Source organism: Lepisma saccharinum, chromosome 8 (genome assembly GCF_977018435.1).
Source record: "Lepisma saccharinum chromosome 8, izLepSacc3.1, whole genome shotgun sequence".
Taxonomy (NCBI): Eukaryota; Metazoa; Arthropoda; class Insecta; order Zygentoma; family Lepismatidae; genus Lepisma; species Lepisma saccharinum.
Window position 1 is genome coordinate 13,342,961 of NC_139236.1, and position 22,903 is coordinate 13,365,863.

At 36.3% G+C, this 22,903-nt stretch overlaps 1 protein-coding gene across 1 annotated transcript in view; it reads left to right on the plus strand.

Moving 5' to 3' along the window:
• The window catches only part of LOC145991668 (uncharacterized), a 122,290-nt gene that overhangs the window by 56,736 nt on the left and 42,651 nt on the right, over positions 1–22,903 (plus strand). Inside the window, exons 12-13 of the mRNA XM_083127732.1 lie at positions 14,256–14,369; positions 15,751–15,930. Coding sequence (XP_082983858.1) covers positions 14,256–14,369; positions 15,751–15,930 — 294 coding nt within the window. The remainder of the gene's footprint in view (positions 1–14,255; positions 14,370–15,750; positions 15,931–22,903) is intronic.

A 22,903-nucleotide genomic window follows, 5' to 3' on the forward strand; every position in this document is an offset into this window, starting at 1 on the left:
ATTTCTGATTTTGTCCCTTCTGGTCTTTCCCACTGTTCTCCTCAAATATTTCATTTCTACTGTTTGTAAGTTTTGTTTTTGTTTTTCATTAATTATCCAGGATTCACTTCCATATATCAATGTTGGTACATAAGTTGATTTGTACACAATCATTTTTGTTTTTTGGCTTATTTCCTTTTCCCCTAAAAATCCTTTGTTTATGGCATAGTATAATCTGTTTGTATTCTTTATTCGAGTGTTTAATTCTTCATCTATTTTTCCATTACTATTGATTGTAACACCTAGATACTTAAAACTTTGTACTTGTTTTAGCTCTGAATCTTCAAGGCTTATTATGCAGGGTTTTTCTATTCTCCCTATCCTTAACACAGTTGTTTTATCTTTGTTTATTTTCATATATTTCTTTGACATATTACGATTTATTATTTCTAAATTTCTTTGTAGGTTTGCTTGTGAATTTGCAAATAATACAATATCATCTGCATATAAAAGTTCAGATACAGTTACAGTTTTCAGTTTCCAATTTCCTACTTTGAATTTTCTCATCTTTAGTTTTATTTCTTTCAGAACATCATCCATTAGAATGATAAACAAGTATGGGGATAAAATATCACCTTGTCTTACTCCTGTTGATGTTATGAATTCCTCTGATCTGTTATTGCCAGTTCTGACATAACATCTATTTGTTCTGTAGAAACTTTGTATTGCATCTACTAATTGTTTGTTTACATTGTTTTTCTTTAGGGTTTTCCATAGCTCTTGCCATGGCACCCTATCGAAAGCCTTTTCCAAATCTATAAAGCATAGGTATAATTCTCTATTGTATTCTATAACTTTCTCTATTATTTGCCTTATTGTAAATATGTGATCTTGGACACCTCTACCTGGTCTGAATCCACTTTGTGTCTCCTCTAATTTATCCTCTATTTCTTGTCTTAGTCTAGTTTCTAAAATTCTTGAATAGACTTTGCCAGGCACACTGAGTAGTGAAATACCTCTGTGATTTCCGCATTCCCTGTTATCTCCTTTCTTATATATTGGTATTAGTATTGATATTTCCCAATCCTTCACTATCTTCTTTTCCTTCCATGCCACATTTATTATTCTGAGCAACAGATCTTCTCCTTCCTTTCCCATATACTTGATCATTTCTGGTGCAATGCCATCATGACCAGCTGCCTTTCCTAGTTTCATTCTACTAATAGCTTTCTTTAACTCTTCCCGTGTGATTACTTCTTGTTCTACATCTAGTATATCTGGTTCTTCAGGTCTTCTCTCCTCCTCCTCCTCCTCTTCATTTGGTATGTTTCTTTCGTTTTCACTTAACAATTTTTGGAAGTAGTTTTTCCATCTTTTCATTTCTTCAGAATTTGTTAATAATTTCTTATTTTCATCATATATAAATTTTAAAGGGCAATCTTTTTGTTTCCTCATGTTCTTCAAAACTTTGTAAAAAAGTTTTTGATTTTCCTTACGATTTTGCTCCATATTTCTTCCAAATTGCTCCCACATTTCTTTCTTTGCCTCTTGAACCACTTTCTTCACTTTATCCCTCTGCTTTCTATATTCTTCAAATGCCTCCAGAGTACCCACAGACAGGTATTTCTTCCATTTTTCTTTCTTATCTTTTACCTCTGCTTCTATTTCTGGATTCCACCAATTTGTTATCTTCTTCTTGCTTCCTACTCTAGATGTTCCACATACTTGTTCAGCTGCAGATATTATTGCCCCTTTCCATTTACTCCAGAGTTTTTCTAAGTCCTCTTCTCTTTCTTCTACCTGCTCATTCGCTAGTTCTTCTTTCACTTTCTTTCTAAATTCTTCTTGAACCTTTTTCTCTTTCAACTTGTATACCTTTATCTTCTCTCTTATGTTGTAATTTATCGTTTTCTTCCTTCTATTCATCCTTGATGTCTTACTTCTAACCCCTATGGTCATATCTAATATGAGAAGTTTATGATCAGTGTTTACTTCTGGCCCTCTTTTAACTCTTGCATCTCTTATGAACTTTTTCATAGCTCTCCGCACAATGATGTAATCTATTATAGATTTTTCATTTCTACTTGGTTCTTCTCTAGTATATTTGTGTATGTCTTTATGTATATACATAGTGTTGGTGATAATCAGATCATTTATTATGCAGAGTTCCAATAGTCTCTCTCCATTGTTATTTATAACTTCTTCTCCATACTTTCCTATTACTTTTCCCCATCGATCAGTTTTATTTCCCACTCTGGCATTCATATCTCCTAGGATAATAACTTCTTTATCTATGTCTTCAATAGTTCTTTGTAGTATTTCATAAAACTGATCTTTGTTGTTTGAAGTTTCATTCTCGTTAGGGGCATATACAATCACTAGAGTTAATTCTTTCTGCTCGAAGATGTCTACTGTCATTATTCTCTCATTTATAAATTTCCATCCCTTGACATTTTCCTTTCTATCTTTATGTATCATACATGCCACTCCTGATCTTGCTCTTTCTTGTTTTGGTACTCCACTGTAGAATAGAAGAAAGTTTTCATCAAGTTCTTCAATTCCATTACCTTTCTTCTTTGTTTCTGTAACTGCAAGGTATTTCACTTTTGTTTCCTTTATCTCTCTTACTAATTCACATTCTTTCCCATTTAGACCCCTTACATTCCATGTTCCAACATTCACTGAGCCATATCCTCGCCAATTCGTCGTCGTCGTGATCTGTCCGGCTTGCTCTCTTGTTCTTCTTTTAATCATTGTAGGTTCAAATGTGCAGGGGATTGGCCTACAGCATTTTAGCCCAGTGGAGGGGCTGCCTCCTTTCTGCCTCTGGGCTTGCAGTGAGCATAGCTTAGCTGTTCTTATCTGTTCTGCTCTACGTTTTACGGGTAGAGTTAAAGTCTCTCACTCCAACCCCCAACCTGGGGGACCAGGATTTTCTTTCGGGGTTTACTCCCTTAGCCTTTGAAGTTCCCCTTCTCCACAAGGCAGTGGTTTCCCTCTTCTCCCAAGAGGGTGGGTTGCCTCTTCCGCCATCTCTACCGTTCCGAAGGTCTCCTTCTCCGCCACAGATGTCGTTGAGGTCTTCACCGTAACCCTGGCAAGGGGCCCTTACAAGGTGCTACCATCCGGAGCCAGATGGACCAAGGTTTTTTATAGAGGTATTACTCCTCTAGGTTCCTCCGCCTCCTCAGCCGTTGAGATGACCATCCATCTTCTTCCGCCTTCGGAGTCGTTGACCGTTAGGTTGCTTCTTAGTCTGGCTCTTTACCCGCTAGCCTGCCCGGCATGGGAGACCCTGCCAGTAGCTATGCTACCGCCGGTATAGCCTAGGGGATCATCAGAGCACGCAAGCCCCACCACCAACTACAAGGTCCTGCAACCACTAGGTGGGGTTCTTGCCTGCAATATGCATAAATTCACATTTCTTCTTCTTCTTCTTCATATTATTATTATTATTTCTTTGAATAAAGCATTTTCCCTATAATCAATTTCATATATCTACTATTCATCATATTCGTTGCAATTAACCAAATGTAAATAAAGTGACGTAAAAATAAGAAAAATAAGTAATAAAATACCAAAACAATCGAGTCAATACTTTTGCCATCAAGTATTTACGTATATTTTCATTATTTTGGGTGACTCTTTCCCTGCCATTTTAAAAGTTTCTAGCATTTAAGAAACAACAGCACTACGTGCTGTGTAGTACTGAAGTATGAGATACTCATTCCATCTTGACGTCAGAGAAACCCTCCCACGGTTGTAAGCACAAGAGGGTGGAAAAGAGCCCAGTGGACCTTCCTGATGTCCATCTCTTTTAATCTTTCCTCACTTCGGCTACATCCTAAATGCAAGTGCGCTGGGCCATAAACCCTCAAATTTGTCTCTGTCAGCTTCAACACAAAGGAATCATGAATGTACTATCTCAAGAAAGAGTTTATGATGGGAAATCGGTAGAAACTTTGTTTCACAAATAAAATAAATATTGGTGTTGGACTGTCTGCGAAGCACAAGGACCCTTGCTCATCGAAACGGAGACAGGTCAGGCCATAAAAATTTTTGGGATACAATGAACAGATGTTCACACTTTTAGGCACCTACCTCCCTCCCCCAGGACAAACTGCTATGTCCCACCAATTCTTTCAGTTGTGGCCGTGTTATGCAATTTTCTTTTATATAAAATTCCCAGTGATATTGGCTTGTCATTAGTTTCAAATATTTATGTAATTTCGTGTGAATAAACTTTAAAGAATGAATTAAAATATGCAGAATGAAATACTTGGAAACCCCTTACTCCTTCTCTGCTTTTGCATTAATTCGACACTGCTCCCCAAGATACCTAAAACTAAAAATAAATTATCAATTAGCATAAGAGTAAAATGTGATCTCTCGACTCACCCCACCTGCTTAAATGTAAGAAGCCTCCTATTTGAGAGTTCTGTTACAATATTAACCCACCTATCGCATTGTAGAAAGTAAAATTGTTCACGTAAAAATACGTAGCACAATATATTGCATGTGGTGAGAGTGAATCTACTAATAATAGTGGTTTAATGATTTGGTTTATTTTACTTCGCTTTTCTGCCACCTTCGGCTAATCATGAAGGTAAGGACGATTGATGATATAAAATTGATGAAGGGACACTCACAAGGGATCCTTGGCATTGTGGTGAGCTGCTCTAACCACTCCGCTACGGAGGTTGAAACAAGACATAAAATTGTAACAAATAAAATATTTACTGTAAATAATTCCATTTCAATGGAATTAACAATGGGTCTACAAATACATATAGTGTTGCTAATATTAGTAGTATTGGAATTATATTTATTGTTAATATTTTTACTCTTAATATAAATATTTCATGTGGTGTAAGGCTTGTTGTGTAAATAAATAATATTATTCTATCTGAGAATACTACAAGTTGATTTAAAGGCATTAGTGGCATATTCTTCTGTGGCAAATATTGGTCTTGTACTAATGGTGCCATTATGGTGGTGATTATGGGAGTAATGTAGACTTCCTTGGCAGAGTGGTTAGTATGTGCTACAATGCCAGGGGTCCAGAGTTCAAATCCCGGTATGAACATGGGTATTCCTTGTGAGCAGTGGCGTATGCTGGTTCTAAAGAGTGGGTAATCTCCGACCTTTGATCCTCAAACTCCAAAAGTTTCCGTGCAATTTATGTCAGGATCCATATTGGATTTAGGAATATTGTGTCAGAATGTTTGTCTTATTGCTACGACCACAATCAATTAATTCTCGTTATTGCAGTTTAATATACGTGTAGAATTTCAAATAATAAAACAAGACAGTATTATAAAAGCTATAAAAAAACAACCTGTGAAATATAAAATGAAAGACGTGCACTAGTGAAATAAAAACCCGCAATATTAATTTAAGTGCAAAATTCAACTTACTCCAGGACCCGATTACTTGTGCTGTACCACATCCAAAGCATGCTGTTTGTCCAGTTGCACGTTATGTGACTTTTGGATTTTTCATGTTTCACACAAGCATTGCAAAGATTACAGTATCCGCCATGCGTCCATACATTCAGTCCATACATTTTCAGCCCCAAAAAGTAAGCACGGCCAACAAAAAAGCAAAGCTTATTAACACTTATACTTCCTGTCAACCATGGTGTTTTGTCATAATTTGCTTGCGAAAATCCCTCACATATTCCCGATTTTTGTCTTTGTGTGCAGAAATAAGTTCAAGTGATGACACTGGCCTACCTGTATTAACAAGTTGCAAGTTCTCCTGAAAAGATTTTGTTCCAAAAGGTTTCACCAGCAAATCTTGTATCACATCCATTACCCTTTAACACAGCACTATCACGACAAACACTAACACCTAAATAAATAATAAACACGAAGCACAGCACGAAGCCAACGACTAAACGCATTCAGTTTCACGCGCCAAACTTCTGTTGTTGTGTTCCTGGCTGAGAATGAAATTCCCTATGAATGATAAAAAAAAATCCCTTTCCGAGCTCGAAATGACAGGTTTTAAAAGTTTGAATCATTGCAGGCCAGAGCCAGAATTTTATTTCGGGATGAGGATCATCCCTTATTAGCACCCGCCACATAAAGTTGAAATAGTGGGGTTAGAAGTCCTGAAGATGAATCTCAGATAATATACAACGTATTATGCAAGGTGTTTAATCCTGCTAATGAAGTTAAATTAATTACCACTATACACTTTTTAAATTAGATATTTGTAGGATTTCGGGGAGGGGGGTTTCAGCCCCTCGAGTCCTCCAACTGGCTATGTGCCTGATGTGTTTTTTTTCGTTTTATGTTTAATTCGTTCATCTTCATCACTATTAATCTAAAGAGGCGGAATATAGCAACTTCAATTAACTAATATATATATATAATTTATTTTTGATATCTTTCCCTTTAAAAAATATTCAGTTCTGTGAAAGAAGTATTCTCGCTGCTTTTGAAGATTAGAGAGGAGAAACCATAGGCGTAGCTATGGGGTGTGCCGGGTGTGCCTAGGCACACCCTAATGGGCTGCTTTATCAAAGAGAATTAAAGACAGATATTTCAATAAGAGAGAAAATAAGCGGCAGTTTGTAAGAAGTTGAAAATTATTACTTGGTACAAACGTGTGCATTATCGCTGATGTCTAAAGATTTCGATTTTTTTATGTCATTGGAAAAAGAAGATATTTACTGCATTCTACTCTGTACTGCAGTGCTTTTCTTCAATACCTGTCAAAAGCTGCACGTGTGAGAGAGAGCTTTCTCCAAGCTTACCCAAGTTAAAACTAAATTAAGAGCAACTCTGAAGCAGGATAGATTGGAAGCCCTGCTCTTGTTATTTGTGGAACAGAAAAAAGCTTCGTCTATTGATGTAAATGAAGTTATTGATGCGTTTAACAATATTGTACCTTTTGACAGACGTCTCTTGTTATAGATGACATGTATTTTGATGTATTTGTTTGTAACATTTATGAACATTTTGTGTGTGTGTAATTTCTGTGCAATTTAATTTTTTTCTACTACATATATTCAGAAATTTTCAACACTGTCATTTAGTGAATTTATATTCCTTTACAAACATCAGTGCAGTTAAAGAGCCAAGTGATTGTGTTGCAAAATATGCTATTAAAAAGGTATAATACCTCATTTTTTTTTCTTTGTGCACACTCAAATATAAAGTTCTAGCTACGCCTATGGGAGAAACAATCACTATTTTTGTAAATACAAGGATGGGGGAGTCAGCATATAGGTGCTTTAATTGCTTAAGCTTTGAATTTTAATTTAGTTTTCTTCATCTTCAATATTTAAGCTTTTTCCCCCTTTGATAAATTTATGTTCAAGTAACAGAAATCAGCAAGACAGAAGCAAATGTAAAGTGAAAATTAGCGTAGAATTGGTTTGCCCATGTTTTTCAATTTTCCTGTTCTTCGCACTCTACCGGGTATGTTTTCCCTAGTTCAGCAGAGGGAACGGGAAAGGCTCTGAAGGTTGAGAGTGCGACCGGTGGACTCTCACAAGAAGGAGCTTACCCTGGCCATGGAATCACCGCACCTGAGAAGCAGTGTTTCCTCCCCCTCTTTCCTCTCTCGTCCCTCCTCGCCAAGGGTTGTCAGGGAAGAGGGAGGAATGACATCAGGGTGAGATTCCCTGAAGTCATTCCACCGGCTGGAGAAAGGTTCCCGGACATTCAGCGGCAAACGGTTGGAAGCATTCGCGTGCTGGAAGCAAAGAAATGTATGCATCGAAATTGGTTTGGAAGAATATTGCGAAGAAATGTGCAAATATATATTTTTTTTTTAAAAAAAAAAAGAAATACAGCCGGGTCATCTGCGATTACCTAGATGACCCAGAGTATACGCCGCTCCTTGTGAGTGTCCCTTCATCAATTGCATCTAATCATCACTCAACCTCTTCGTTGCTATTAGCCAAAGTGCCAGGAAAGGGACATTGAATATCTAAATAGAAATACAGTTAAAATGATTAATTAGAAATATTGTTGGAGATATATCGGTCTTCATAAAAAAGGACACTTGAACGTTTTATTTGCCGATCTATGGACCAACATGCTTCCAACCTTTGCCAAGATGGTATTTAATTTAATGCAATTTAGCATTCCCAGTGGCTGAGTGGTTAGCACATCACACTACGATGCCAGGAGTTCCGGGTTCGAATCCCCACCTGGGCTTGGATGTTTGTATGTGTCCATTCATCAATTTCATACTATCATCACTTATCCCCATTTTCGCAAATTAGCCAAAAAGTGGGACTAAAAATCAGTCAATCATTCAATCAAAATTTAATGCAATATATTGCATATCGCAGGTTTATCTCTATTTACCTATTTACCTTGACCAATTGAGCATTTATTTCATTCATAGTAAAACATTTTCAGTTCCTATTTATGTCATAGTAGAAGTGAAAAGGACAGGAGAGAGGATTTCTTCAAAGGAGAGGGAGGGGGTAGTTACCTTGTGTGGGCCAATCACAGAGCCTGCCAATTTGAACAAGCAACCCAAGATCAAACCATGTTTGTTCTTGGGAACCTCTCGCCAGGACCGGGGCTCCACTTAGGCCTTGAGCAAGGTAAATTTTGGTACCACTGGGGGGGATGGGTTCTAATATGATTTTTTGGTAAGGTTGGGATGCCTAGAGATGGAAAATATGTGATAGCATGTCATAACTCTTTGCTTTCTGTGTGTTATCACTCCATTCCACAGATACCTTGATGTAAATGGAAAATTTTGATAATTTTTTTGTTAACTTTTACTATTAGAATTGACAATTATAGTAATTCTGAACTAAATTATTAATAATCATGATAATAATTAAGATTATAATAATTACACTAATTAAAATATGTGAATTTTTAATAATTCATTTGACAAGTTGGATGGGATTTAACACCATTACTGAATTCAATTGGCTATTTGCCCATCATTAATGCTGATATATCTGAATTAACAACTGAAGTGTGCAGCTGTGTGTATGACAGTAGCAGTCCAAGGACAGTGTAAGAGTTCATTGAGGAACGTGCAAGTAATACAATGCCTGTAAAGTGCGATTTACCTGAATCAATGGTGTGTAGAGCCATAGGAAGGATGGAAGCTGGACAGACAGCAAGAGGTATCTGTAGCCCTTGAAGTGTCTCAAAGTGCATTTCTTGACTGTATATTTGGTTCCAAACAACGGAAAATATGCGACAAAGGCTAGGTCAGCGACCAACGATAGCAAGAGACAATGGGTACCTCTTGTGAACAACAGATTGGAACAGATGACAGAATGCAACGAAACTACAACATGCCATTCTCACAGCAATATGGCGCAGGTATCATCTCAAATCGTCATGCAATCGCCTTCTTGACACATTCGGGTCTGGCCTCATAATACAGCATTTTTACCTCTGGACTGCGGTTTTTGGTTGTTTTTCAAAAATCATAGAAAACATATTTTTAATTTGTTTTTATTTACCATATATTTGTTAAATCTACAAAACTTCCTCTTTTCAATGAACAAAAAGTTGATAAATTTTCTTTTCATTTTCAGACATTTTTTAATATTTTTTTCAGCAATGTTTTGTGAAAAAAAAGTACAACATTGTAACAAATGTTAATATAGAGATATTTTAAGTTCGTAATCTGGAAATTTCAATAATTAACTACATAAACTATCAATACATCTTTTGAATCTTGCCTAAGAATACTTCTTATGTGCACATAACAAAATAATTACAAGAATAATTACAAATTACAGGTAATTAGCTTTTGTATGAAAAAGTGCCTACAGGACAGGATCAGACGATGTATCAGTTGGTTCTGTGTCATCTGTAAAAATTAAACAAATAAATAAATAAACTAAATAAATAAAATAAATTTTCATTTGACATACACTATACAAAATAATAAATGGAAAAACTAAAAATACATCAGTGCATGTAGGAGAATCAAGCAAGAGGCAAGATGAATAGACCCAAAAAAATTATCTCTTCTCACTTCATTCATAAAATACTAGAGTTTGCAACACTGTTCATATTGTCAACAATTAATTATTACAAATATAACCTACCTTCCAAATCTTCAAATTCATCTGCATCATCAAAATCGTCACTAACTTCAAACTCTGAGGCAGAATCCTCATGCAGAATATCCGCTATGCAGTATGGATCTAATGACGCCATTCTAAACAATGCACAGTACATCAACCCAACAACAAACAGTCGCAGGTGTGAGATAAAAATAGCACATGAATCACCTAGTGGTCAGAATTTCAACAGAGGGGCTTGAATGAACACGCACATGAGACGAAGTACGAGCATAGCCCGTCGTTCAATCGGCGAAGCGATTGCATACCGCAGGATGGGCTATGCCTGTCGTTCGTCCACATTGACTTTAAGAGCACTGTGGGCTATGCCCGTCGTGAGACCCCAATGTGTTAAAGATGGCCTCTAAGCATATAGACCCATGGTGTGTGTTCCATCACTGTACAGCTTTCAGTCTGTAAAAACTTGGCTGAGGAACATCACAATTGAGGCCACAACGAATGGGGTTCAGAGGTGTTCTCCGATAAATCGTGGTTCATCGTCCAGCCTTATAATAGACATGCCTAATTTGGAGGGTATGTAGAACACGCTATAAAACTACTTTTATGCAAGAAACATTCTAAAATGGAGGTGATAACTGATGGTGTGGATTGGAATCAAAATTGTGGCACGTATGGACCTCCACGTCATCCAAAATGTCAGTTTGATGGCCCCTAGATATAGGGACGAGAACCTCAGACCTCTTGCCATGCCGTGTGCAGATGCAGTAGGTTATCGTTTCCTTTTTATCGGTGATAATGCTCGTCCTCACAGAGTTCTGTTAGTGCACAACGTGCCAGAGGATGAGGATGAGGGAATAGAGAGTATGGAATGGCCAGCATGATTAGAAGACTTAAATCCCATAGAGAATGTTTAGGATGCACTTTGCAGATGCATTGTAGGTAGGATGTCACCTCCCTCAACTCTTCCAGAGCTGAAATTGCACAAAGTGAAGAGTGGCGAGGAATCCACTGAGCTCTCTTCGATCACCTTATCGAGTCTATGCCACACAGATGTGTAGTGGTGTTGGCTGTTCGAGATCACACACCATACTAGGGGCGAGTTACTGCTGTGACCCTGTCCGTTTGAGCTGTTCTATTGATACACACATTGCTCTATAATGACGCACATCATGTGAGCATTGGGTCAAGCGACTGTCAGGTCTTCTGTTGCCTGTATAAATTCATATTCTACTGTATCTCCTCTCTGAATGTTCCTTCAGTTACATAAACATCAACTCTACATGGTTTTCGTCTTTCTGTTCCTCTCTTGATCCAAGAAGAAGGCAGTGGATAGTAATGGCAGATCAATTATCAGACAATGCACTATTTGGTCGAATTATTGTGACAGCACAGAATCGGAATCTTCAAATGGGCTTTCTCTTACAACTATTATCATGAGGATTAGAGACATACTTGCAGAAAAATGGACCCCCCCCCCCCCCTGGAGGAAATATCTTGAAATTCAGCCACGGCGATTGATGGCATGACTCTTATTCAGAGAGTAAAACAAGAGGAGACAAACTTTGGTGAGGTCTATCTGCATGGTCTGTTGCTTTGCGGAAGGAGTCCAAGAATCGATGTCTGTTTGATACGTACAATGAGACGTCTATAAAGAACACTGAAAGGAAAATGGAAACCAGAAAATTTTGTAAAACGTTTGAATACAACACTTTGTGAACTGAGGAGATAATGATGCAAAATCACATCTGAAGGAAGCCCCAAAGTGCTCAATCTCCACAGTAAACATGAAGAAGGGATGGTAATTTGTTGGTGAAAACTTCCGCTGCTATGAGGGGTTATGAAGTGGTAATGAGAGGCTCAGATGACCATGGTTAAATTGTTTCTGAAATATAGTATCAAAATACCCATTATGGTCCTCAACACTTAAAGAAAATAGTTCATTTCTTATTCAAAATGTTTGTCGAGATATGATAAGTCTCCATGTGCATTTGCAGGAAATGGAAAAATAAGTGCATTGAATATCCTTCTTGTAAATAGACATACACAGGAAATATTTTCGCAGCCTCAGAGATTAATGTAATCTCAAAGAAAAAGTAATGGGCAAATTGTAGTTCTAATGCTTACTGTATGCTAAAAAATCTTCTGTACATTATGTGAATGACATGGCATGTCTATTCTGTGCAAAGAAGGGTGAACTTGCACCTTGTAGGAACTGCCTTAAGAAACATGCTTAATGTGCAATTATCAAGCCGCTATAAGCAAGAGATGTCTTCTGAATGACCATGTATACCTAGTCCAAATGGGAGAAGGTGGTCATTGAAAAAATACGATGTATCAGAGTAGCTGGTATTGGACTGGATGGAGTGGCAACCAGCATCTCAAACTGTGTTAGATACTAACTTGCAACTCCACTAAAAACTGCCTCCTCGATGGTGCAGTGGCAGCGTCACCACCTTGTAATCAGAGGATCCCAGTGAAGGATCTCAGTCGAGACACATAGTGGTTCGGATATTACTTTAAACTGTAGCTCCAGTCCCAAATAGTTTTACTGTGTATAAAGTGGACTTGAAACACCAAATCAATCAACCAACCAATTCGTTAGAAACTACAAACTGCATCTTCTTTCTAAATAGCATCAGGTGCACTGACAAGTGCAGACTACCCACATGTGAAAATCATGAAGCAATGACACCTACTCAGAAGGTGATGATGATGAACATAAATAATCAAATTTTGTTTATGTTACATTATAACATACATGCAAACATAATAATTAGGCACTATTATTACTGCAAGTTGTTAGTAAATTTTATGCATTTAATCTATGTCAGTATATAAGCAATGTAATAAAGTTTTATTATTATTATAAGGATTATATTAATATTATTACACTTAATAATTATAATTATCATAAAATAATATTGAATTTAATTTGTCTGTTGAAATTAAATTTATTTATTCAAATATTTTGATGATTTTTTATACTATTCATAAGAAAATATAAAAAACCATTATTTGTTGGCTATCGTTACTAATTCAATAATATTATATAGAAAGCAAAGAGTTATGAGATGCTATCACACATTTTCAAGTTCCAGGCATACACAGCTTACAAAAAAAATAAAAAAAAATAAAATATGAGAACACATCCACCCGAGTGGTACCGATCGCCTAAAATTTGAGGTCGTGGCTCATGGACTAACTATGCCTTTTCCCATTTAACTTCATGGGTTTGAATTACCTGAAACTTGTCCCCACCAGCTTCTGGCGATGTGCGACTTGTTCTGTGCTTCGCTGTGTTTTTTACCCTAGAAAGATACAAAAGTGGCAAATGCAAACAATCCCCATTATCCACCCCATTTGTGAGTATCCATTCATCAGTTCCATCATATCATCACTCATCCTCATCTTCACAATTAGCAAAAACACAAAAGTGGCAGAAAACCGAAGTAAAATAAATCAAATCAATCAATCAAGCAATCAACCATAACTGGCCTCCCCTATGGTGCAGTGGTAGTGTCACCACTTGTAATCAAGGGTTCTTGAGTTCATACCCAGCAGAGGTACATAGTGGTTCAGATTCTCATTTAAATTGTATGTCCAGTCCCGATTAATCTTACTGTGCATAAAGTGGACTTAAAACACCAACTCGAAAACGTTATGCAGCTAATTATCCAGTTTTACAATTCTAGCCCCCTCCCCCCCTTGCAGAAAAACACTCTGCGCATGCTGGTGAGTGGCACACGTGTGTATATGAGAGTTGTTTTTAATTTAACAACATCTGCCTGTCTCTCATTCTCTCTCTCTCTCTCTCTCTCTCTCTCTCTCTCATATATACAAACACACACATAATGTTGTTTGTTGTTAATTTTCTTAATGGTTTGATAGAAATTTATGACATTCCCCCCCCCCCCCCACAACTTATCAACCTATCTACGTCCCTGGGCCCTGCAGATGTTATGCATTAGTCTAATCTATCCCCATAATTGTGCTGCTATGTCAGGTGTTAAAGCAGCAGTGCCCACAGTTATTCTCTTTAGGAATGGCAGAATTCAGAAATCTTCTCTGTGTCTTCTCTATGTATATAACATAATTATAGGGAAAAAGGTCATTGAGAAGTGATTAATGTGTAGCCTATAACATATGGTAATATCTTTCTAAGTATTACAGTATGGAAATTTTCCATTTTATGCTGAGGCATAGCTAATTGTGTGTGAAATATCAATACTCTTTCAATTTCTGTTTCAAGGTTCATTAGAGAAATTTTTGGAATTCTGATTGCTACACTAACAGAATACCTTCAGCATTCTACTCTTCATGGCATCAAGTACATTGGAAGTTCCACTTTACAATGGTTTGAAAGGTAAAGTTTCTAGAATTCTATTTGGAATTTTTGTGTTGTATGTTTAGTTACAAGAACTGCAGTGATCCAGCTGATACGGCATCTGATTGCCATGTGATAAACTCAGGTTCGATTTGCAAGGTGGGTGAATCCAGGTGGATTATTTTTTCAGGCATGGAGTGGCTCTGGAGGTTCACTCAGCCTCTAATGGATGGGGAAAAGTTGGACGGAGCATGGTACTGATCACATCACCTCCACAAAAGGCCACGATTGTGAATGTGTGGGGCCCTTCCTCCATATGGTTCCACAGCATGTTACAATTTGCAGCTGTAGCTTTACCTTTTTACATGTAATTATTTTATGTCACTTTTCTTACTATTTTTGATTAATTGCAGTGATAAGGATGAATGATGATTTGATAAAATAAAAGCAAGGATGTTGCAATGAAATTATGATGCACCGGCTAGATACTGAACTCCAGCAAAACAAGTTATCTATTTTTGTCTCTACCCTGGACAAGATCAATCTTGTCTATGTATGCCAATTTCATTCAGGTCCATCCCCTCATTGTACTTCCACATTTCTTATGTCATTCCTGCAGGTTCCTTAAAACCAGGTTTCCTGGTGAAGATCCTGTAAACTCTCCTTCCCACCATTATTAAATGGTTAAATTATTCAAATAACAGAAAATGGTTGTATTCATAGATTAGTATATTTTTGTTCAGTATTATGTAACGTTCTACACTTACATGTTTATTCGTCTCTTTCAGGTTCAAATATTTTTCTAAAGATTTTATTTTCAAAAACTATGAATTTTCATTTCCCTGTTTTAGTGTAAGGGGTCATTTTTCACATGTACAGTATATAACATTACAGAAGAATTGTTAGTTTTGTATATTTATTTGTTTAGATTCATTGATAAAAGACAAGAAGATAAAGAAAAACTCAATATGCTGACCAAGGCAATAATTTGTTTTATTATAAAACATAAACTCTCAATATGCTGACCAAGGCAGTAATTTATTTTATTATAAAACATAAACTAAACGTTTAGGCAGTAATTTATTTTATTATGAAACATAAACTAAACGTTTGGTCAGCATATTGAGTTTTTCATATCATGGAAACAAGGCTTAATGGTGTTATAAGGAGATAAAGGTTTATAAACAGAAAATTTACATGTTTTAACTTAATTAAGTCTGTTTCTAATCTTCTCTTTATCATTTTCAATTCCATTTGTTAATATTATTCCCAAATACTTACAGTTGAAAACTGAACAGGTTAATATCTTGAAGCAGAAGCACAATGGTATTTCTTCTCAAATTAAATTCATCTAGATTGACTGTCATCCCTAATAAAATTGTTTATAAGAATGCTACATCTTTCTTTTAATTTTTTTCAGGATTTTCTGGTTGTTAGTGTGCCTGTCATTTGTGGGCATAGCATGTATGATTTCACTGACGCTGTGGAATTCCTACTACTACAATCCATTGGCATATGAAATGGAGAATGACTACATGACATGGAACACAAGTGTGCCAGCTTTAAGCCTTTGCTCCATTGGAATGGATTGGACTGCAATGTAAAGACAACTAGATTAGACCCATAATATTCTGTAACAGCTAAGAGGAAGGGAAAGGGATTTGATTGAGCTTGTGCTCTATCAAGAAGGCTGGATGTTTATGTAATGTCATATTTTATTTCACCGTACTTAGCTGCATAAAAAAAATTAAAATGTCAATGTATTGCACAGATAGCATTCTGGTAACAATGTTTTATTTTACATATATTTACATAGTTCAATTGATTGTACACATTTGCAGTTATTTTACATGGAATACATATTTTGGAGTTATTCCTCTTGTAGTACGGTTGTTACAAGCATTTAAAAACATTTTTTTGACATAACATTTCAGGAGAACTCAACTTGCCTTCACATCAACTTGCCTTCACAATACATTTATTATTACTTTGATTAATGTTACAGTTATAGCAATGGGATAAATTTAACAAAAAGAAGCAGCTGTCAATAATGTTACATTATTGTAACTAAGAAACTCAACCAAGGATTATCTATTATAGTATGGGACACTGAGCATATTCCCTATTGACTTGTGCCAACACTTTTCTAAGATCTTATAAACCACAGACTATACATACCCACTACAAGCAGAACCATCTGGCGGGAAAGAAAACATACTCGAACAGTGAGGAACTATCGATTAATATGCATATTGATGTTTAAGCTCGATACTCGGACTGCAAATTGACTTTTTTAATTGGAATGTAATAAAGAAAAAAAAGGGCATAATTAATATTGTTGATTCTTCTCTTGGATTGTCCAAAGGAAATACCTAGAAAATATTATAATTTCTTATACATATAATAAACATGTATGATATTGAGTCATTTTCTGGTTTTCATAAAATTCAAGACAAGAAACACCATTTTAATTCTTACACTAAAAATCTTACTTCATGGTTCATTATTGTAACTGATTTCAAGATTTTTTTTTATTTACATTGAGTTTAATGATTGCAATCCAATGATATGCAATGAGATTAACAATAACACTGGGGAACAAAAAAAAGATTTTATTTTGCGGCATAAAGTTTAATAACAGTTTCAGCACACAAAACAGCTGTGATTGCCAATTGTATGATTGGTTCAGTTGAATTGACTCCAGTTATAAAAAAAACACACCATGGAAAATATAGGAGGTAAAATTACTCCACGCTTTTCTCGGTAATATCAAAATTTGATAATGGGCTGAAATTCCCATAATAAACTTATTTATTTATTTGTAAATTGTTGCTAGGCAACTTATGAAGCATTGCTAGGCAATATATCGGACACTCAACAAACCTTAAGGAAGAATACCAAAACATAAAAATGGTTTTAGAAAAAAATTGAATATGCCGAACATAAGTGGCTAGTGTGTGTGGATTTGAAGATGGTGATTTTTTTACTAGTACAGCAAAGTGGGTACACAAAGTATCCCTGTTTCCTATGTTTGTGGGATAGTCGTGCTAGAGAAAAGCATTGTACGATAAAAGTTTGGCCCCCAAGGGAAAATATTAGTGGGAAAAGCTAATGTCATTCATGAACCGTTGATAGATAGGGACAAAATCATCCTTCCGCCACTGCATATTAAACTTGGGTTGATAAAACAGTTTGTCAAGGCCTTAGATACAAGTGTTGATTGTTTCAAATATATATGCCACACTTTTCCAGGACTAAGTATTGAAAAAATTGAAGGCAGGAATCTTTGACGGATCACCACAAATTCGTACACTCATAAATGATGCCAATTTTACAACTTACATGTCTTACATCGAATCTGAGGCCTGACTGAGCTTTGTGTCCGTCGTCAAAAACTTTTTGGGGAATCACAGAGCAGAAAAGTACCCCGATATAGTTGGAAATATGTTGAAAAATTTTGAGAAATTGGGAGCTAATATGAGTGTGAAGATACATTTTCTACATAGCCACATTGACAGATTCCCTGAGAACCTTTGTGATTTTAGTAAAGAACGGGGAGAAAGGTTCCATCAGGATATAAGGATAATGGAAGGAATGTACCAGGGACGGTGGGATCGCCACATGATGGCCGACCACTGTTGGAGCTTACGGAGGGATTGTCCTAAAAAGCAATACAGCAGGAAATCATATAGAAAACGTTTCACATAGTTTGTTACTTCATTGTGTACATATTTTCTTAATTATTTTGATCATAGGCCTATATAAATTTATTTTTATAATAATGATTGTAATCACAAAAATAAATATTAAATTGTTGTTGGAAGTTCATTTATATGTATGTCTTATGTTCCCGCCATTTTGGTTTAGTTGCATTTATTTCATAAATTAGAGCCAATTCAGGAAATATATTATTATATCATTATTCAGCAGCATGAAATTGCCCTAAATTAGCTCTCAAACACTGTGCCGCAATTTCACTGTTCCCCAGTGTAATCGGACCAGAATATCTTCCCCTAGAATTAAAATAACAAACTACCCGTAATGCAGTGCACATCCCAGCTGGAAATTTTTCCAATTGGTGCCAATAATCAATATGAGTTTTTAGACACTCTATCGGAACTGGTTTGTCAATTGGAACCAATTGGTCAATTGTAATAGATTGGGTTCTATTGGAAAGTATTTTATTATTTTCAGTATATTGTTTATGGAAATTTCTTATCTATACAACTGTAAATGTAATGGAGAAATCATATAAAACTACTAAAATAAATCTCTGGTAAAGCATGTGAAATTTGAAACAGAAAAAAAACTTTCACATACAAACATTTTTCAAATATATAATAACGTTTTTAACTCTACTCTGTAGCTTCATTGTGCATTTTTTTTAACACACTTATAGAAAATCGAAAAACATGATGCTTCAGTCATAAATTGACATGTTTTTCTTCCTTTATACATGCGAAAACAGCAACAAATTAGGTTAAACAATGATCTGACCCACACCACTTGAAAAAATTATAAACAAACAAAACACTGTTGGGATCGACTTAGTTGATCAAAAGATTGGTAATTTTTCGAATTGCATTATATAGACATAAGAGTAACCATGGAAATTCCACATTGCAAAAAACAAGAACCTATATGAGCATTTATTCCTACTATTATCTGCTTTAAGGTTGATTGATTTGATTGATTGTTTTGCTGTTTTAAGTCCACTTTATGCACAGTAAGGCTAATCGGGACTGGACCTACAGTTTAATGTGGAATCCGAACCACTATGTGCCTCCACCGGGTATCAAAACCAGGACCCCTTGATTACAAGGCAACAACGCTACCACTGTGCAATCGGGGAAACCGCACTTTAAGGTTGAGTTGGTTCTTAAGAAAGATTTGGTGGATTTGGTGTTTTAAGTCCACTTTATGCACAGTAAGGCTACATGCTACAGTTTAAAGGTGGGATCCGAACCACTTGTGCCTCCACCGAGTATCGAACCCGAGACCCCTTGATTACAAGGCAACGACGCTACCACTGCGCCATCGGGGAGGCCCTGTTCTTAAGAAAGAGTTCTTCTCTGGTATTTATTAATATAAATCTGACTTAAGTAGTGTGCATTAGAATTCAGAAGAAATTCAGTTCAAATGTGCTTCTAAATCACAGGAAATGTGGTATCAAGAATTAAACTACCTATGCTTTGAGTCAATAAATGAATTTATAACATATTGATTGTACAATATATACAAACTTACAATTCGATACAATTTACCAATTGGAAATTGTCTTGATTTTCAAATTGGTTTCAGTTGAGATTTCGATTGAAACCAATACATCCATTTACCTATATTAGGCATCTGATAGAATCCTATTCATTCCAATTGAAACCAATTCAATCCAATTAATGTGGACTGATTCAATTGGAATCAATAGAAAATTCCAGCTGGGAGAGGATTGGTATGTATTGGTATGTAATCAATAAAAGGACAAGCTAGTGTAATCTAACACAATACTCAGTCAACAACGCATGTAAAAGTTTTGTAATGAAATGTCTATGTAAAACACTAATGCCCACTTCTTTAGTCTTTCTATATCATGCTTGACAAAAGGCATAACAGATCTTACACAGCACAGGCCTTAATTACAAAACTACTACTTTCTAAAATATGACAGAAATGGAATAAGGACAGCCCCATCATCAACCCCTTCAGGTTGATACATATTGTAGATTTCCTCATTAAGTTACCATAAAGAAAGGCTGTTTTCACATCAAATTGAGCTAACTTCAACCCTTCACAAGCTGCAACACTTAGCACAGTTCGTACAGTATCAAATCGAGCCACTGGACTAAAAGTTTCATCATAATTGATCCCATTCTTCTGTAGATTCTGCCATCTGTTTTAGGGATGGCCAGATCCGGATCCTAGCGGATCCGAAATCCGGATCCTGTTGGTTCCGGAGGATCTGGATCCTAAAATTTTTCGGATCCGGAATTTTCAGATCCGGATCCAGAACTTTTGGATCCGGATCCAAAACTTTCGAATCCGGATCTGGTACTTTTGGATCTGGATCCGGTACTTTTGGATCTGGATCCGGAATTTTCGGATCCAGATCCGTTTTGCCATCCCACATGCGCTTCTTTGGAAAGTAAGAATGTGCTTATAACATATTGTTACCTGCTAATATACATATATATATATATATATAATATACATACATACACACATATATATAGTGTGTGTGCACGCGTGCGCGATTTGTAATTAATTAATACACTTACAAGGGAGGTCTAAGTCTCCCCCTCCGATTTCCACGAAACTTGGCACGTTTCCCTCAAATGTCAAGATGAGGAGAAATTGAAGTGGGGATCTGACCCCGAAACCACGTAAATATGGCATAGGAAGAAACAGGGGGCATAGGGCCTCTCTATACACCTGTCAAATTCCATGGCAATCAGAGGGGGACACAGGGATCAGATGATCCCCACGTCAATTTGTCCTCATCTTGACATTTGAGGGGGTTTTGCCCCCTAAAACCATTTTTTAGCTGAAACAAAAAAACGCGAATTTCTTCCTTTGGGCCCCACTATACACCTGCCAAGTTTCATGGAAATCGGAGGGGGACACTTAGATAACCTTCCTTGTTAGTCTTACACTTTGTAATTATATAACACTGCATATATTATAATGTTTTATTTTAATTTGTAAAACTGTAACTGTAGAACAATTGTATAATTTTTGTATAACATTTCTATCTTGTTCTATGTGTTAAAGGTTTCATCCTGGAATGGAATGTCTCACATTTATGTGTGTTTTCATTTCCAATACATTCGAATGAATACATATTCGTTTCAATGGCATTTACAAAATCACCTCTGACATTTTATGTTCAACAAGTAAGATTATTTTTGTGCACGAGTGTGTTAGCCGATGCGTAGCAAAGTATTTTAGGAACAACACATGAAAAAAATTCTTGTAGGACTAACTAATGAAAAATTTCTTTGTAATCGAAGATCATAATACCTTTTAAGGTGTGGTAATATTATAATGGGATTGAGATATGAAACTCTCGGATCCAGATCCGGATTTTTGGATCCGGTTTCATATCCGTAACTTTTGGATCCGGATCCGGATCTGAATGGATCCGGATTTTTCGGATCCAGATCCGTTTGGTCATCCCTAATCTGTTTTGACCTTTACTTTTAAATCCCACCGTTTATCAACAACTTTTTTTATTGCTTGGAGGTTAAACTAGTATTCAAGTCTGGTTCTTAGCTAAAGACTGCATTTCATCTTCCATTGCTAATTTCCATTCTGCAGCATTTACTGATGACATGGCATATTTTTATGATCTTAGTTCTAAGCAATCTAAATGTAACATACAACCATCTTGCAACACTGTTTCTGCTCCCTTTGATGATCTCGCAATTCATAAGGTGGTTCACTTCCACCAGTTACATCTCCTGTGATGCATCTGTTTCCTGTATCATCATAGTATGCAGACTCACTTCCAGGGCTATCAGGTTCTTCCACAGTAGATTCAAACATTACTGATTTTTCTGGTGAAACAATTTCAAAAGACTCTTTTACTGGCAAAATTGTTTCAGTGCAAAAAAACAACATCACAACTGAGCAACACTTCGTCAGTTTTCTGATTGCAGATGCGGTAACCATCTTTTTCATCACAGTAATGAATCAGAAGACCCTTAATGCTCTTTTTGTACTATTTCTGTCGTTTTTGCTTTGGTACATAAACATAACACTCTGTTCCGAACACTTTCAAATGAACTATACTGGGTAAGTCTTTTCCATACCAAAGTTAATATAGCTTCCTTTTCTCTACAGTAGTTGGTCCAGTTCTGTTCAGAACATATGTTGCAGTATTCACTGCTTCAGCCCAAAGTTTCACTGGAAGACCTTTTGAATGCAACATCGAGCGACCAGATTTAACCAATGTTCTGTTCTCGCGTCCTGCAGCTTCATTCTGTGCAGGTGTATAAGGCATAGTGGTCATAAATTGATTCCCTTTTGTTTCAATAAAGCCTTCACTTCTGCATTATCAAATTCCTTCCCACAGTCGGTGAGCAATTCTTTCACTACATGATCTGTAACACTGACTTCAGAACTGTTTTAGTCTTGCAGCAACTTCCGATTTTTGTTTCAGATAAAAACACATGTTGGAATTCCAAAAAGGCATCCTTGAAACAAACAAAATATAGTGCACCACACAGTGATTTTGTTATACACACGTCATCATCAATTCTCTCACCTGTTTTTACTGCATGAGTAACTAGTTGTCAGAAACTTTTCCGATGTTGCTTGCCAACCACACAGCTTTTACAAAACCAATCATCAGTTTTTACATTAATTTCATGCTGCTCTAGAAACTGCTGAACATGCTGCTTACCTTGCTGTACCAACCTTTCATGCCACAGCTGCAATGTATTAGAAGCTGACACTAAGCACACTTGAGCAGGATTTTTGGGGGTAATGTATCCATGTGCATTTGGTACAAACCAGTTAAAGTAACACTTCCCCATGCATGTACCTTGCCATTTCTTTTTAGTAAATACTTCATGGAA